This window comes from Augochlora pura, chromosome 5 (genome assembly GCF_028453695.1).
Source record: "Augochlora pura isolate Apur16 chromosome 5, APUR_v2.2.1, whole genome shotgun sequence".
In the NCBI taxonomy this organism is placed as follows: Eukaryota; Metazoa; Arthropoda; class Insecta; order Hymenoptera; family Halictidae; genus Augochlora; species Augochlora pura.
The window spans coordinates 39,731-56,006 of NC_135776.1; the positions used below are offsets into that span (position 1 = coordinate 39,731).

Here is a 16,276-nt window from a genome sequence, read left to right on the forward strand (position 1 = left end):
TATTTCTTACTGCTAAAGGAAAGATTGAAATATTTTCTCGCATTCTTTTCTATATACATATATATTTCTTTATTCTTTTTCTTCACAAATCTATCTCTTTCGTGATGCATCTTTTATGTCATAAAACGATGATAATTAATTCATTAAAAAAGAATATTAATAAATATCAATACGTTAATATTTCTAAAGGTGAATAGATTTAAATTAGTTCATTATTTTTCTATCCTCAAATTACATAATATGAAAGCTACGATAATTAATGCTGAAATAGTTTTTACTAAAAATCGGACTTGTATTAAGCATTACCGACAATATTTCCCGGAGTGAGATACAGCTTCACCTTCAAATCCAGCTTCTTAGGCGTTTTATTTTCTAGAGTTGTGATTGTATTCACATGTTCGTACTGCATAACAAATCCAATAATGATTGGTTCATTCTTTTTGTTTCCCTCCAAACTCTTGTATGGAGTTACATGGATTTTTATTACTGTCTTATTACCCTTTCGCCAAACTACAAGCCTTTGTGGAAGATTCGAGATTAAAAAGTGTTTAAAAATGCTAGTCGCAAAAATTCGGAAATACATACTTAGGATCATCTTGAAAGTTATGAGTGTCGCCTGTATCATCATATTCAGCGGCGTCATCTCTAGGTGGAAGTATCAGAGAAGCCTGAGGCAAAAGTACGTCCGCGTTCGGAGTAACGTATATGGGTTTAATTTCTTCCGCAATAGGCGTTTGCCGTACTACGAACGGCAATAAATTTGGGGACTCGGAATCCTATCAGAATAGTCGGAACAATTTTTCAAGGTATAGCTCAAATTTCTAACTCTACCATTGCGCTGCTTGGAACAAAACAATCTTCCTCTTAATGAAATAAATCAAACACGTTTACCTGTTGCACATTTTCTTCTTTCGCATCTTCTTTCTCGGATGTAACTTCAACAGGAGTCATTGATGTATCCAATGGCAGCAGTGTTATTTGAGTTTGATGCTGAGTTGGATTACAAAATTTCAAAAGCAGTTCGCTGATTTTACCTGGTCTCAATGGTTCGCAAGTAACAATTCTCACCTCTGGTACATGATAACTATGGCGTAGATGTATGAATTAAGTAAATGGTAAAAATATGTATAAAATATTGTGTACTCACTATGCAGCAAGTTGAATCTTAAACTTGGTGGACTGTGGGCAGAGATCTGGTTTATTAACACTATGCTCGCATGCTCTGCAACGTTGTGATCTCTTAACTAAATATTTTCGGCGCTGCGGACGTAATTCATTCACGTTTTCCGCCTGCACCTCCAAATGTTGTAATCTTTGTTCCAATGTGGTAACTATTTAAGATAATTATTTTCAAAAGAATTTACAGAATTTCACAATGTAATCTCATTCTAAATGACTACTTACTTTTAGTTATATCCACTGGATCTGTAAAAATGTTTGCCGGCAGTTCTTCCACATTTTCACTAGCAATAGATGGTGGAGGCTGATCGCTGGATTGGTTTTTACCTGGGGTATGTGTAGGATAGACAATCCGTTTTCGAGCCAAAGATATTATAGAATAAGGCTAGAGTCGAATAATATAAATCGTATACATACTTTTGACAGTAAAACAAGAGTTCAAAATAAAGGTTGTAAGAAAATACTTTACATGCATAGAAGGACACTTTGGTCGGATCTTCTTCTCCCATTCTTGCTTCTCTATGGAAGCCAATATTTTATGATAATCAATCAAGGCATTAATTCGTCCTGCATGTGGATTTTCTTGTTCAGGCCAACCTCCAGTAGCTAAATAAAACACATGTTCGTACAAGACTGTTTAATTTAATTACAAATTATGCATAACATATGCTTTGGCTACATACCAACAGTTTGGTCAGGAATACCAGCATCTCTAGAAGTCCATCTACACAACGAACAAAATAAATAGTAAAATTTCTTTGGCGGTGTTTTAGCATCTTTGGATTCTTCTACTTTGAGAGGCACTGTTTTGAAGGGCACATGCCCTGCTCTCGTAGACAAGGTATGAAAGCAACAAGGACATTCAAAACAGTTCGAACATCTGTTAACATAACATTTAAATCAATGTAAAATCCAATAAAGGATTCTTTTTTCAAGGAAAAAATACTCTTAAGCAACTTTCACTTACTTATTCTTCTTGAGTCGTGCTTCCACAAATGGATAATTTTCCATGCAATTAGGACAGTAATGTGTGTCGATCTGTAAAACGGATTACACATATAAAAAGGTGAATGACAAAAGCAAAAACGTTAAACAATAAATATCGAATAATTACTTCTTGACAGTTACAGTAGCCGCACCGTATTTTCGAACAGTGTCTACAGAAATAAGTTTGTGATATCGGTTTCAAAGATCCACAGTTACAAACGTAACGCACGTAATCAGGCTGATTTAAATATGTCATAATTGTAGATTAAATTGTAATTTGATCTACAAGAAAATAACGATATTCACTGCTACGAAGTGGAACTTGGAATAATTTCTCTTCCAGTCTCAATTTTTCTAAAAGTATTTCTTCAGATTTCGGTTCAGACCTATGCGAAGCTGGCTCACCATAATGACCAATATTAATGTAACTTTAATTTCAATTGCTCGCTTGTCCTTTTTGAGAAATATCCAGAGAACTTTTCTGAAACGCCTAGGGACTTTTTTATGAGAGGTTGGAGATTTTTAATAACACGAAATTTCTAAAACAATGCCTAAAACGTACTGTATGACTTACCAGACAATTGTTTAGCTTTTCCTAATTGACAATTTTATCAATAAACGATAAATTTTATAAACAAATTGTATTCGAAACTAGGAGCCCGTACCGTTCACGGTTGCCAAAATGGAAAACATATTTTAATTCGCATAAATGTTAAAAACATTGCTGTAACTCTATGGCTTAAACAATTGCTCTTCTTATTCACATATAATGTTATGATAAAAATAATCTCTACAACTTATTCGTATTCAAAATATAAAAGTTAAAATGGCGTCCTTGGTCAGTTGCTAAGTTTTTGATACTCGAAGCTCGACACTTGGCAACGCGTTTGTTGGAGATGGCAAAAATTATTAAACTAAATCAAGGCTAAAGAATTATTCAGGGGAATCTACAATGTCGATATCGTATACAAAAACAAATGACAGCATTTGCAAGACGTAACTAATTCCACTTTGAAATTTGGTTAACTAATTGTATTTACAATAGTAGGAACTACTCCTGCACGCTTTTCTTACTCTCTATAATGGCACGCACATCCCCACTACTTTACTGCGCTTTCAATCCACATTGGATTCTGTCTCGGTAGTGAATCGACAGCCACTCAGAGCAAAGTAATTTCTATCGTACAGATCGTACACTCGTGTATAATGTTGATGCTGTTTTATTGGAGATATATACAAATATGTAAATAATGTCATTATACTATTATAGTGCGCTACAATTAATAATTTGTATTTTCTATATACTTCGCTCGATTATAAATTGAATATGCTAAAGTTTGTGATCCTGGATTAAATTGATTTTTTTCAGAATTATTATAGACGGTATTGACATTCGTGCGATATTGTTTATGAATTCGGAGTTCTTGACAACTTGAAGACGTTAATTTTTCCTATTTATTGTCGAAGAAACAGGATGGCATCGGGTAAGAGTACCAGGGAGGTTTTGTTGTCACTCATAGATGACATCGAACTGATAGCAAAGTAAGAAAACAAAATTCTATTCAGACATAACCCTTTCTCAAAAAATAATACATCGAATTCACGGTAAAGATCTCTGAAAGAAAAAAAGATAAAAAAGAAGAGAAAATGATTTCCAATTCAATAAACACAACTGTTATTCGTTTAGTAAACTGTATACTTACTGTTAAGTAGAGTCTGACCTAGAAAAATGTGACAACGCAGCGAGTTGTCTGCTATACAAACGTACCGATATACGTACGTATATTACATTTTAATGTATTATCATGCTGTAATGTTTTAGAGAGATGATTGAAAATACTATAGCACAGAAACCTTTGAAACTATCGAGCGAAGAGCATGCTCAGTTAACAGATCTTTTGATAGCCAAGGACAATGAATTGAAAGCAACTCTGAATCGAGCAGATGAACAGGCAAAAATTAATCTGAAAATGGATGCTCTTAGAGCAGAAGTCGAAAGACAAGATCAGGATATTCGACAACTGCAGCGGCAATTGAAAGAAGCTGAACAAATTTTAGCTACAGCCATTTATCAAGCCAAACAGAAATTACAATCGATCGCTCGTGCCAATAAACGACCGGTTCCTTCAGAGGAATTAATTAAGTATGCGCATAGAATAAGTGCGTCGAATGCCATTTGCGCTCCATTAACATGGCAACAAGGAGATCCTAGAAGACCATATCCGACAGGTAATAATTTCTTAAACTTTTGTTTCCGTTTACTGCACGTTTGCTCGAGCATCGGACAACCTTGAGCACGATTGTTGCAGATATTGAAATGAGATTAGGATACCTCGGACGACTAAGCGATCTTCCTCTAAACGGTCAAATGCTTGGTTCACATCCTGGGATATCGTCGGATTTGCACAGAACTGGGCATCCTGTAGGAGGTGCGTGCAACAAGATCAATTTGAATTTGGAAAAGAGAAAGCGATTGAATATTATCATTACATGTAAAATACGATAGAATCGATTGCACCTGTCTTGTTATTTCAGAACCGCCGGTGTCGCAGGCTAATCAATTCGCTTGGCATCCGTCTGGTGAAATTCATTTGTCGGTAAGCGGACAAGGTAGCGTAGCAATGAACACTCATAAACAAGAAACAGAGGATGTTGAAGTTATGTCGACAGATTCATCGAGTAGTTCATCAAGTGACTCGCAATAATTGTAAACTAAACATTATATGTTACCGTAGGAATAAATTTTTTTACCGATTAAATGTTACCGCTACATTTGAAGTGTTCAATTTGTGAACATTCGTACATTTTGTGTTGATCGCACACATAATTTGCCTGCGACACGATAAATTCCAATTCCTTACGATTCTTTATACAGACTCCAGGAGAATAGACGGTAGAAAATTATGCATAGTTTGCCGGGTATAATATATTGTGGAATTCTTCTGAAATAGAAAATTAATTTCGAAAATTTAAGACTTTCGCAGCCACGCATTGAATAGTTATTATTGAAAATCCGAACCAGTAAAGACTGCTGAAAATAGAAATTCTTTGACAACGTTCAATTGAAAAATGAATATTTTCACGTACCAGTTCTGCTGCTTCTTTGAATGTAGCTTTTTGAAATAGTATATTCTGATTGATAGAAATTTGACCATGCAATTCGCAATCTGATAGAACCGTCTCTATATCTCTGTACAATAAAAGTTGTTGTAATTTTAATCCTGGGAATGTGAGCACTTTATTGTTATATCCTGAACTCATGATTCTCAATGCTGTTCTAAAAAAAAATTGTTTTAAGATTATCAAACGAGTATTCTAGATACGAAAGAGGGAAAGAGAGAGAGAGAGAGAGAGAGAGAGAGAGAGAGAGAGAGAGAGAGAGAGTGTTTATAGTAGACATAATGCACCTTCTAACGTTTGTCATATTAATCATAGCTGTGCATATCAATAATGGGGGAAGTCGTGAAATTAAGCTGCATACGCGTGCGTAATTTTTTAAATACCAGGCAAACGATATCTTCATCGATAATTGAACATTTGTGGATTTTCTGTAAAGAAACAAATAGAGTAACAAAGCTCATCATACAATGAGAAATGTGCTGATCATTCTTTCATTGTACCTAAGACGAAGAGGAAGCATCAATGCTCTGGTTAAGGCTTCGACATTCCCCATGTTTAAAAGGATGTATGCTGCTTCCATTTGCTCGCGATTATTATCTAATTTTAGTTGCTTCACGGCGACATTGGAGTCCAATGTCCGAATCATTAGATCTCGTTGGTCGTAAAGAATTAATAGATGCGATATACATTCAAAAAGGTGTCTATTATTAATGGTTGTATCAAATTGAGAGATGTTTCGATCGCACAATCTGTAATTGTTTCCTAAACAAATTGGCAATTCGATACTAAGGATTGACAACAAATGCGATTATACCTTTGCGTAGAATAGATCAGGAATCGAACAATAGGTTCAAAGATTGAAATACTTGCGGTGGCATCTATTCTTTGAATGGCAACATCTTGTCTCACTGCTCTTAGACGATCGAACAGAAAGTCATATGTTACTATCCAGTCGATGTCTGTTCGCGTAGCTACTCTGAAACATGCGTAACCCAGTAAAAGTTAAAGAAAACGAAAAAAAATAGAGAATCAATAATACAATGGAGAATAGACGAGAATATTTCAAAGTTTATCATACTTGGTGAACAAGTGTCTAATGGTCGTCAATAATACAGCTGCCGGACGCAATTGACTCGGATCTGTCATAACCAATCCAGCCGCTGGACGACCAAAGCATTTTACAGTTTTCATAGGATCAGCTTTTGGTTGTCGAGAGGTTTTGGTACTCTCGTCAATTTCGAATCTATGCAGTAAACCTTTCCTCTCTCGCCTTTAAACAACAAATTAATAAAATCCTTATATTCGTAATATTAACATAGTATCCGTTAATCTTTAAAACTATAAACATTAACAGCAATGCTATTCATGGTATGCGACTCATAACTTACATACAACGTTCCCTTTCTGGGCACATCAACAAACACCGTCCTTGTATCAATTCGGTCATTTTCACTTATACGTAACGTTAGCCAAATTCTAACTTTTCGTGTTCACTTTGACGATGTCATGTCATGTTTACCCGTAGTACGAAGATAATGACAGAGATACATACTAATTATAGATGGTAGGATTGCAGCATCCGAGGCCAGCGTGTCCATTGGTGTCTGAAATGTCCAATGGTGTCAGCGGTTCTGTTCGGAATTTGCTTCAAGTGGCGGAGAGGAAGCCTTGCAAATGGGATTGGAAGATTCCAATGGATTACCAATAGAAATCCACTTGCATCATCCAATCCCACTCCTACTTTCCTGAAAGAAAGTCGTGAAGCGGTCAGACATCTTGGAGATCTTCGATAAACTATAGACGAGGTGTAGGACTGGATTTGACAGCCAATGTACATATTACCATTATCATTTCCGTGTCGCGATCTTCGTTACCGATATTTCAGAAACTCAAGCTTTCTACGATTAGTGAGAATCAAGTATTCTGTATATCTCGTTTGCATTGCGACACGTTTTATGATTGAAAGCCACACAAATTCATTGGGCGCACACATTCGAACGATGAAAGTGGAAATACAAATTTAACAGGAATTTCATTGATTGAAGAATTACGTTTTAGATCGCGTCAAGTAAAAATTTCATAAACTGTTGGGATATCTGTAATTTAAAAACGAGGCTTCCATATTTATTATTTATATTTTGTGCTACATCGCATCCCTATTAGAACACGCGATCACATACGTATACGATAATTGCAAACGAGCGTATCCTTCCATTGCCGCTGCTTCCTTTTCATTTTCCGAATAATATGAAACGGATTTAATCCAATAAGCGAATATCACAGCGACCGAGTATTTGAATGGACAACTAAATTTCTCAACCATCAAATATCTCGATTACTGAACCTTTCGTTTCAGAAATTAGAATCACCGATCAAAAATAACGCGGACCCAACGTTCGCGATTCGTGTGCGCAAAGATAATGAGAGAGAGAGAGAGAGAGAGAGAGAGAGAGAGAGAGAGAGAGAGAGAGAGAGCAGGTACTTGCAAGCTTTAGTAAATAGGTAGTAAGCAGGTAAGCTGACATTGAAACACGAAGATTACGAATCGACGCAGTCGTGACAGCCGAAATCACGTTGATGTCACTGGAAAAACACGCGATTGTACGTGTATGCGTAAGTATGCGTCAAGTTTATGAACTGCATCGACACACGAACATACGTGATAGGCCGGCAATAAAATAAGCTATTGTTAAACTATATTAAAAAGTGTCGCTATTCATTAACTAACCGGTTGCGTACTCTACAACAGTATACGTGTACACCTGTTCAAGTACATGCATACGTAATAGTATTATGGCGTGAACGGAAAGATGATACAATATGTAGCGACGCGCGTGTGTACTAAAATACAGTAATAGGTAGAAGGAGCGGAAAAGCAATTGAAAGTGATCGAGAGGAATGTTTTTACGCATCTTTGCGCACGATTTGCACGATAACAAACGAGATGCGTTATCATCTTCGTCCACTCGACTATTACGCAAAGGTTAATGATCTTACGTAAAGTTAGAACTACATTTCTTCAGTTTTCCTTCTTTCCTTCTGTTCGACCATGGCTAGATCTATCTGGTCCGAGATGCCGCCGGTGATAGTTTAGACAGCTATCTCGGTTCCACGTATAATCATCTCGCATGAAATAGAGAAGAAGATGGGCTGTTTCAACATGCTTCATGTCCCATTTATTTTTGTGTTATACAAGTCATCGTGCTCGCAGATGTTGCATGATTTGGTCGTGTGTATACCGATTGTCAGATAATATCATTTAATTACGGTAAATGACTAGTTTAGCCAATAATATGCTTTTACCGTATTCTTGTTGACCTTCCTTCGTACCTGTTCCGAGCAACATAATTACTGAAACCAGTACGGAAGATACGCGATACCTTCAGTTACAGTCGCACTCGCTGTAACACGGTAACGCGGTAACAAGCAGTTACAGTTTTCAGTTACACACGCAAACTTCAATTTGAGTGTGTTGATTCAAAATTCGTAACGATAAGGTTTTCAAGCAAACCTGTGCATCGACAATTAAATTTATCTTGCAGATTGTATCTTTCGATCGTGACGTTAAATTATTAATTATGCATTGCGGAAATTGAGAAACCGGTACATATAACGATCGAGTCACGTGTAATGGTACCGGAAAAACCGTGACGCGATCCATTCCTGTTGAAAAATCATTCTCAGAATCTTGACTGTTGCTGCTGTTTAGATAGAGACATATGCGGCACACAGGTACACACGTACTCGAGAATATTATACATATTAGTACTTGTATATTAGTATATTTCTATAATCATAGAATGTAAAAGGTAGTAATTTGTCGGCGTCGAAGAGAAAAAGCTACTGAAATGATTTATTATGTATAGAAATGGACAACGATGAACCGAAAATTATGCATTCCAAACATATCCATGTATATCGTAAAAGATATGCAACGCATAACGCGTGTTACGTGTAATAACTCAATTACGGTATATATCTCTGTGATACGAACAAACTAAGAAGAAACTAAAATACCAGAGCTAATTTGCAATTGCAAATCAACAAGGAATGACGAACACCGTTCGAATACGGTTATGGGGATTCCCTTGATACGACGATGAACGGTGAGTGACGTTATTTGTATCGTTGTTTATACATGTACGATAATCAGGTAAAGTAAGAGGACCGGTGGCGATTCGTGGGGCACGCGTGACCTCCAGGGAATTCCTGTATAGAGAAACGGATGGCGCTGCATTGATTCAGTCTTTCTTAAAACATCGTTGATTTTTCATAGTCGCGCGCTAATACGAGAAAACGTAAGGTCGAGGGAGCGGCGAACATCATCGCGTTTAACTCGACAATAAAGTATAACACATCTGTAACGTTAGCGACGACAACGACAAAGAAATCCCAAAGGATCATACGTGCTCAGCCGCTTCTCTTTGATTCGGGACTTTATTGTGTTCTATCGTTGGATTATCTAGTGTCATTGCAATTTAGTAAATATTCAAAGTTTTACGTTAATAAGAATAACGGAATCGCTCAATGCGTATCGCTTTACTGCGACGAGATTTTTACTTCCAGATTGTTACTTTTGACTAGAACGGCGATACTGTTAAAACTGTTTGATTCTGTCCAAAGTCCAAACTCCAAAGCCCATAGTCGAAAGTCGAAAGTCGAAAGTCCAAGTCCAAAGTCTAAAGTGTATAGTTTTGTGGTGTAGCAATAGATCGAGCAACAGATCGAGCAACAGTATCGTTCGTAGTTTCCCACCTCGTGATTATTCAGGGTATCCCGTCGTCATCTCGGAAAGTCTTTTCATTTTGCTTGTAGAAACGAGATTATTTGTTATGAAACATGAAAATAAGAACGAGAAGACAAAGGTGATATTTAGTTAACGACAATACGACTAGATTCTCTATTGTCTCTTTTTGGGAAACGGTACAGCATGCAACAATACAAATCAAATAGAAAAGAAACAACGTTGGAAAACAAAAAAGACTTTCTTGTGCCTACAATGTATAATCTTTAATTTATAATTCACACGGGTATACTGTAATTTACGCGTTTCGCGCGACATAAGCGCGAGTTTTCTCGAACGATTCGATTGCTCGCGCGAGCAGAAATGCGGCAGTGAGAAAAGCAGATCGGATACTCGTAGATGTACGGGGAAAATTTCGGGTACACCTTGAAACATGAAACGCGAAACGCGAAACGCGAAACGCGAAACGCGAAACACGAAACGGGAAACACGTTCAGTTCTTAAATGCTCATTTGCTAAACGTTCTTTTTTCGCGACATCCAGATTAGATAAGCGTTTCTGTTTCCCACTTATTGACACACGTTGTTCCTCTTATTGGGCAACGTTTCGCTTACAGTATTCGATATTCGTATTCTACTGTACAATACAATTTCCTCTATCGACGAAGAATTTTCATCGCGGTAGCAGCAACAGCACAGTCGCGTCGCGTCTTCCTCACCGTTTATCAATTCAAATAAAACAAGTATTGTTCAAACGAAACGAACTGTTCGTCGAATTCGAAATTATCGGGGCTAATTATCGAGCTAGCTGAATCTTGGGCTTGGGTGATTTGCAGATCACAGGATGTCGAATCGATCGAGGCAAAGCATCGCGCAGCTTTCAATTCAAATTGCCATCCTACTGCACCGAGTGTGTATTTGCGGTGAGTGGATGGAACTAACAGCGAAAGCCTCATCAAATGCCTATTTATTGTACGCACATGCGATAATGTTTAACAGTCGTACAGTAGCGCGATCGAAGAATCGTACGATGGTTTTCATGCGAATTGTTGCTGATTTTAGAAATGATGATTACGACACCGGACGATTTCAAACTCGACCATGTTACTTCGATTGCGGCGGACGAATTGGATTGGGGGAAACATCCTTGTCGACGAAATTGCGAAGACGGAGCTCCGCCGATGGAATGTCATTACATTTTCAAGCTAGAGGCTTATCATACGATGAGCAAAGCGTGCTACGATTGCCCGTTTAACGTTACCGATTGTTTTCGGATGCACTGCGTTCCGGCCGATGGCATCGGAAGATCAATTTTGGTAGTCAATCGACAATTGCCAGGACCGCGTATCGAGGTGAATGCGAAGCTTCGTAATAAATTTCCATCTACCGTGCGATACGGTACGTCGCGATGCGTTACCATACGATACGGTCACAATCATTATGGACGTTACGGAAAAATTCTTTACAGATATTTCCACGTGTCTGCCATTATTTGTTTACGAGTAATGACATACAATTATAGAAATAGAGAACGCGTCTTCGAAAATAATTCTACAAAAACTGAATCGCTGATCGGTTTTATTCTGTAACCTCGCGATACTCTGATACCGTCAGTATTGCCAAGAGGTATAGCAACTTGGCACGGATGGTCGTAGGATTAATAGTATTCGGAGCTCGATTTTCCTACTTGCGGTTTACAGGTGTGTCGAAATGTCTGTTTATCCATAGGTGTGTAAAGGCGACAGAATAATAGTCGATGTAATCAATTTACTGCATTCCGAGAGTACCACCATGCATTGGCACGGCCAACATCACGTGAAAACACCGTACATGGACGGTGTTCCGTACGTGTCCCAATGTCCAATTCCACCAGGATCGAGTTTCCGATACGACTATCTGGCTACGGAGGCAGGCACGCATTTCTGGCATTCGCATTTAGGTATACTTGCAACGTACACTTGCACGTGTATTTGCTCCACGCCGATTCGATTCTACCTAAATGGTAATTTCACCCTCTTTCTCTCCTTGCTCTTTTAGGTTTTCAACGAGGCGACGGTGTGTTTGGTCCATTGATCGTTCGTACACCCCCGATAATAAACTGGCACAAGGATTTGTACGACGTCGACGAACACGTCCTATTGATTTTGGATTGGACCCATGAATTAGGAATCGATAAATTTTTAAATCATCACTACGCCGGCGGAGACAATAAACCGCCAAATATACTGATTAATGGACTGGGTCGTTTCCGGACTGGTTCGAACGATAAAAACAACGCTTCCGCTGCAATGCCTTTGGCAACGTTCGTCGTCAAGCAGGTAAGCCAAGCTAAACAGAAACGTTCCACATGCGTGTACACGCGCGTACGCATGCTACATACTATCATCGCTGCAGAGAAACTTGCATTTTATTTCAACTTAACTTGTATTTTACGTAATGTATTTGTTTTGCAGAATACCAGGTATAGATTTCGACTGATCAACGCAGAGTTTCTCAATTGTCCGATCGAGTTGTCCATCGACGATCATATAATAACCGTGATCAGTTCTGACGGTCGCGACATCGAACCGGTCCAGGGTACGAAAACCCGCGTTGTACATATTCGATAGAAAAGAATCGTGACACGAATCGTGTTTCAAAACAAAAACATTCGTTTCAGGACAAAGTCTGGTAAGCTATGCGGGCGAAAGATTCGACTTCGTGGTCAATGCGAACCAGAGCATAGACAATTATTGGATTCGAGTTCGAGGATTAATGGATTGCGACGAAAGATTTACGAAAGCTTTTCAAGTTGGCATATTGCGATACGATCACGCGAGCAAACAAGATCCTAAAGGTAAAGTCGCTTACGAACGCGAATCGAACCATCAGCCGAACAAGGTACGAGATTTCTGCGTTTTGTAATCGAGATCGTTTTCGAGCATAACGCGGCCAACGCGCATCCTTTTTCCAGAGAATAAACGGCTTGAACGAGGGAACGGAAGGGAATAGTAGCATCAGTGTGCCACTGTTCAGAGCAATGGACGAGAACGATCAATCGAATATTCTCGAGCCAGATTATCAATTTTATATCACTTACGATTTTTACAAGAAAGACAATCCACATTTCCATCGCAGCGGCTTGTATGGCTTCAATCAAGGTACACGCGCGTGCAACGCACGAAGCGTACCTTTAGCAACATTTATTACGATAGTATCGTTAAATATTTCATATTGAGCTAATGGTATCGTGCGTTCTCTCCAACATGATTAATTATGCAACGACATAATATAATAATATAGATTGTCCTTTCAACGAGAACCTATAGTACCTAACATCGTAAACAACTTGTCTTCTAGTTAAAGAAACCGAGCGAGTTCTCACTCCGCAATTGAATCATATCTCGATGAAGCTGCCATCCGTTCCTCTACTGCCTCAGCGGGATATCGTGGATCAGAATCAGTTCTGTAACGAGAGCACCGTTCAAGGATGTAAACAGTATTATTGCGCTTGTACCCACGTTCTTCGAGTCAAACTCGGAACCGTGGTGGAGGTGATTTTAGTAGACGAAGGTTTCGCTTACGATGCAAATCATCCGTTTCATCTGCACGGATATCAGTTTCGCGTGATCGCGATGGAAAGAGTCGGTAGAAATGTCACAGCCGAGGTTGTCAAAAAATTGGATAAGCAAGGTTTAATACGCAGAAATCTCGATCGTGCTCCTTTAAAAGATACCGTCACCGTACCAGATGGTGGTTACACCATTATACGATTTTATGCCAATAATCCAGGTACGTGTGTTTCTACATTCTACAATACTATTCGCTTCTGAGCTATGTATATTAAAAAGTCTGTTAGAATTATAATATTTTTCTGTTCATTCTACTTGTACTGATCAGGTTATTGGCTGTTCCATTGTCATATCGAATTTCACGCCGAGGTCGGAATGTCGTTGGTTTTTAAAGTAGGAAATGACCAAGATATGCTCCCGGTGCCGCCCAACTTTCCGTATTGTGGTGATTGGCGAACGGAAAAGAACGGCCAACAGCAAATAGAACAGGACGATTCAAATAATATTTCTTCGAGTGCCATGAAGAATCTAACGCGAGAATCGTCGAACATCACAGTCAACGACGTCACCGATGACAGAATGCAACAATTGGTGGAATTATTTGCTCAAGTTCTAAGAACATTACGAATCTCTTCGTCGACGAGCACTTTGGTCGCTTCGTATCTTTTACTATGTTTCTGTATCTTCGTTGCCACTGTTCCTACACTTGATTATTATTAGCATTTAATGCTAACGCCTATAACGAATATAACGCATGCACGAGTCGTTGTAATTTTAATCTGGATTTTAATATCTCGTTTCGTTTGATAATCCATCGATAAATGTTTAAGCAGAAACGCGTTATTTCTTTGAATCGAAAGTTTTGTCCACTCTGCAGTATTACCGATTTACCTAGTTACACAAGTATACATACATAGCTATTATGTATACAGAATATAAAAATATGATAGTCACATGTCATACGGGTTTTAATTGTATTTTCACTTTTATTGCGAAATAATTTACGTGTATATTCTATGCTGTGATATTTACATTATTATTAGCATTAATCACGTACACGTACACATACAGATCCATGTATGCATGTACGTCTGTATATTGTATATTTTATATTATACGTATATTGAGATCAACGTTGCGGTAGCCTTTTCGTGTTGGTGTTTAATGACAATAATTATAACGAATGTGAAACATTTCAATACGCAACATGTATTTATTATACATATAAATAAATTTTTTTTCTACACTTTTATGCGTATTTTATTTACAACGAAAAAAATATGTCGAAAATGAATTAACAATGGGTGTATTAGATGTAGACGATATTATATTTAATCGATAACTTACTATGAGACATTTGTATACGTGTCTTGCATATTGGATGGAGGATAAAGAGTATAACAAGCATTCTTTTGCAATGGTCTTTGTAGAGGGTGTGCCAGTAATTTTGCCATATTATCGTGTAATTTTGCTGCATTTTTTCCAACTTCTAATATGTACGAATAATTTGCTGTATCTAGCTTTGCCATTTGAGCATAAATTTCTTCGCATACATTCTCGGAGGACGGAGGTTCGTGTATATACAACACATCAATGAAGAAATACCAGTTTTCTGTAAGCTTATCAAAGTATTTTTTACTGGTTAGAAATTTTGGTATACTGTTGGATCGAGAGTACATTAAAATTACTCTAGTGACAAACGTAGCAAGAGAGGAACTAGTATAATTTTTTGGTGGTAAAGGTACTTTTGACTGTATTTTTTCAAACAACTGACCAAGGTCGTACGTGTTTAAGTCGTCTGTTGGTATCTCCTCGTCGATGACATCCAAATGGTTGACTATACTTTTGACGTTGCCCGTGAAATCGCATATCCACTGAGCACCTTGAGAATTTAAAGTCATTATCGCGTACTCGTGATTCCGTTGAATAGTTGATTTCAGACAAACAAAATGCTCCACGACTCGTTTCATCATAAACAACGATGTGTGCTTAGCTCCTGTGGTAAATTTGAAAGGGGTAGAATTCCTTTCTTTGACAGTGTCGATCACGAATAAAATCTTCTCCGGCAAATTAATTCCCGAAAGATTGTCTAGAAACGTGTTGCTTTCAACGGAAAAAGATGATCTGTCATCCATTCTCGATGTCTTTCTCCCGTTTCGAACTTACAGACGTACGTTGCGACTCGATTGTGAACAATAGGTTAGGATTTTGATCGATGCAACGATGTTACTCGTATCATTGATCCATAAAGAGCTTCAAATCATTCCGTCGAGTAGGAGCTACGTATATTTCGGACACAAACTGATTTTGTGCTCCAATCTTATTCACGGGAAATGAATTGATTTCAGTTATTATTACACTCTTACACTGTCTCTTGCTGTGTCTTATACTGTAATCTATGTCATAGAAAAATACCTAATCGGTATCGGTAAATAGGTACGGTACGTATCTACGTAAAGCCGAAGAATTTGTGAACCTAGCGGTAGACATTGGAACTACATATTGGTACAATTGGTAACAGGTTTCAAAATATTGCCACAGTCGCCAAACAGCGCTGTTGTCAAATGCATGATTCGAGGCCCTCTAATACATAATATGTATTTAATTTATCTCAATATTACGCTTCGTTTTGTCAGCAATAGATTGCAATAGATTCAGTAGATTGCTCGGAGAGATACTAAACAGTACGTTCTATT

The 16,276-nt window shown here is 37.9% G+C and overlaps 5 protein-coding genes across 13 annotated transcripts; 2 read left to right on the forward strand and 3 right to left on the reverse strand.

Annotated features, from left to right (window-relative positions):
* Positions 1-54: 54 nt before the first annotated feature.
* On the reverse strand, positions 55-3,229 carry Dctn4-p62 (dynactin subunit 4). The gene is made up of 10 exons (XM_078180656.1): positions 2,741-3,229; positions 2,294-2,663; positions 2,147-2,217; positions 1,863-2,059; positions 1,649-1,785; positions 1,405-1,564; positions 1,148-1,331; positions 892-1,084; positions 586-776; positions 55-518 (listed from the first exon to the last, which is right to left on the reverse strand). Exons 2-10 carry the CDS (start codon positions 2,420-2,422, stop codon positions 296-298), a joined length of 1,485 nt encoding a protein of 494 aa, XP_078036782.1. The 5' UTR covers positions 2,423-2,663; positions 2,741-3,229; the 3' UTR covers positions 55-295.
* Positions 3,230-3,574: 345 nt separating this feature from the next.
* Positions 3,575-4,871, forward strand: Med4 (mediator complex subunit 4). 2 transcript variants are annotated; one of them, XM_078180660.1, is made up of 4 exons: positions 3,575-3,708; positions 3,989-4,395; positions 4,476-4,599; positions 4,673-4,871. In XM_078180660.1, exons 1-4 carry the CDS (start codon positions 3,641-3,643, stop codon positions 4,869-4,871), a joined length of 798 nt encoding a protein of 265 aa, XP_078036786.1. In that variant the 5' UTR covers positions 3,575-3,640. The 2 variants fall into 2 exon arrangements, with proteins under 2 accessions (XP_078036786.1, XP_078036785.1); XM_078180659.1 differs by having other exon boundaries at positions 4,476-4,595; positions 4,702-4,871.
* Positions 4,872-4,964: 93 nt separating this feature from the next.
* Positions 4,965-6,844, reverse strand: LOC144469924 (SAC3 domain-containing protein 1). Of its 2 annotated transcripts, none has more exons than XM_078180658.1 (7): positions 6,675-6,844; positions 6,365-6,556; positions 6,101-6,262; positions 5,787-6,035; positions 5,574-5,714; positions 5,254-5,443; positions 4,965-5,105 (listed from the first exon to the last, which is right to left on the reverse strand). In XM_078180658.1, exons 1-7 carry the CDS (start codon positions 6,731-6,733, stop codon positions 5,034-5,036), a joined length of 1,065 nt encoding a protein of 354 aa, XP_078036784.1. In that variant the 5' UTR covers positions 6,734-6,844; the 3' UTR covers positions 4,965-5,033. The 2 variants fall into 2 exon arrangements, with proteins under 2 accessions (XP_078036784.1, XP_078036783.1); XM_078180657.1 differs by having other exon boundaries at positions 4,968-5,108; positions 6,675-6,836.
* Positions 6,845-8,706: 1,862 nt separating this feature from the next.
* LOC144469949 (uncharacterized) lies at positions 8,707-14,830 on the forward strand. 7 transcript variants are annotated; one of them, XM_078180691.1, is made up of 11 exons: positions 8,707-9,018; positions 9,153-9,392; positions 10,866-10,952; positions 11,092-11,381; positions 11,758-11,968; positions 12,067-12,347; positions 12,483-12,606; positions 12,689-12,909; positions 12,983-13,169; positions 13,369-13,800; positions 13,909-14,830. In XM_078180691.1, exons 2-11 carry the CDS (start codon positions 9,386-9,388, stop codon positions 14,298-14,300), a joined length of 2,232 nt encoding a protein of 743 aa, XP_078036817.1. In that variant the 5' UTR covers positions 8,707-9,018; positions 9,153-9,385; the 3' UTR covers positions 14,301-14,830. The 7 variants fall into 7 exon arrangements, with proteins under 7 accessions (XP_078036817.1, XP_078036818.1, XP_078036820.1 ...); XM_078180692.1 differs by lacking the exon at positions 8,707-9,018 and having other exon boundaries at positions 9,144-9,392; XM_078180694.1 differs by lacking the exons at positions 8,707-9,018; positions 9,153-9,392 and adding an exon at positions 9,529-10,151.
* Positions 14,770-15,997, reverse strand: LOC144469950 (BRISC and BRCA1-A complex member 1). The gene is made up of 2 exons (XM_078180699.1): positions 15,355-15,997; positions 14,770-15,192 (listed from the first exon to the last, which is right to left on the reverse strand). Exons 1-2 carry the CDS (start codon positions 15,713-15,715, stop codon positions 14,927-14,929), a joined length of 627 nt encoding a protein of 208 aa, XP_078036825.1. The 5' UTR covers positions 15,716-15,997; the 3' UTR covers positions 14,770-14,926.
* Between the last annotated feature and the right edge of the window lie 279 nt (positions 15,998-16,276).

What these genes read in the sequence shown, in the direction of transcription:
- Dctn4-p62 (XM_078180656.1), bottom strand. Translation starts at nt 2,422, where the DNA reads ATGACATATTTAAATCAGCCTGATTACGTGCGTTACGTTTGTAACTGT. An exon ending in TATTCCTGACCAAACTGTTG is followed by an intron (nt 1,786 to 1,862) that starts GTATGTAGCCAA and finishes TGTTTTATTTAG; the next exon opens with CTACTGGAGGTTGGCCTGAA. An exon ending in CAAAGTGTCCTTCTATGCAT is followed by an intron (nt 1,565 to 1,648) that starts GTAAAGTATTTT and finishes ATTCGACTCTAG; the next exon opens with CCTTATTCTATAATATCTTT.
- Med4 (XM_078180660.1), top strand. Translation starts at nt 3,641, where the DNA reads ATGGCATCGGGTAAGAGTACCAGGGAGGTTTTGTTGTCACTCATAGAT. An exon ending in GACATCGAACTGATAGCAAA is followed by an intron (nt 3,709 to 3,988) that starts GTAAGAAAACAA and finishes GTAATGTTTTAG; the next exon opens with AGAGATGATTGAAAATACTA. An exon ending in TAGAAGACCATATCCGACAG is followed by an intron (nt 4,396 to 4,475) that starts GTAATAATTTCT and finishes CGATTGTTGCAG; the next exon opens with ATATTGAAATGAGATTAGGA.
- LOC144469924 (XM_078180657.1), bottom strand. Translation starts at nt 6,733, where the DNA reads ATGACCGAATTGATACAAGGACGGTGTTTGTTGATGTGCCCAGAAAGG. An exon ending in CTGATCTATTCTACGCAAAG is followed by an intron (nt 6,036 to 6,100) that starts GTATAATCGCAT and finishes AAACAATTACAG; the next exon opens with ATTGTGCGATCGAAACATCT. An exon ending in ATGCTTCCTCTTCGTCTTAG is followed by an intron (nt 5,715 to 5,786) that starts GTACAATGAAAG and finishes GTTTCTTTACAG; the next exon opens with AAAATCCACAAATGTTCAAT.
- LOC144469949 (XM_078180691.1), top strand. An exon ending in TGCCAGGACCGCGTATCGAG is followed by an intron (nt 11,382 to 11,757) that starts GTGAATGCGAAG and finishes GTTTATCCATAG; the next exon opens with GTGTGTAAAGGCGACAGAAT. An exon ending in CGAACCATCAGCCGAACAAG is followed by an intron (nt 12,910 to 12,982) that starts GTACGAGATTTC and finishes TCCTTTTTCCAG; the next exon opens with AGAATAAACGGCTTGAACGA.
- LOC144469950 (XM_078180699.1), bottom strand. Translation starts at nt 15,715, where the DNA reads ATGGATGACAGATCATCTTTTTCCGTTGAAAGCAACACGTTTCTAGAC. An exon ending in CTTAAACACGTACGACCTTG is followed by an intron (nt 15,193 to 15,354) that starts GTCAGTTGTTTG and finishes ATAAGCTTACAG; the next exon opens with AAAACTGGTATTTCTTCATT.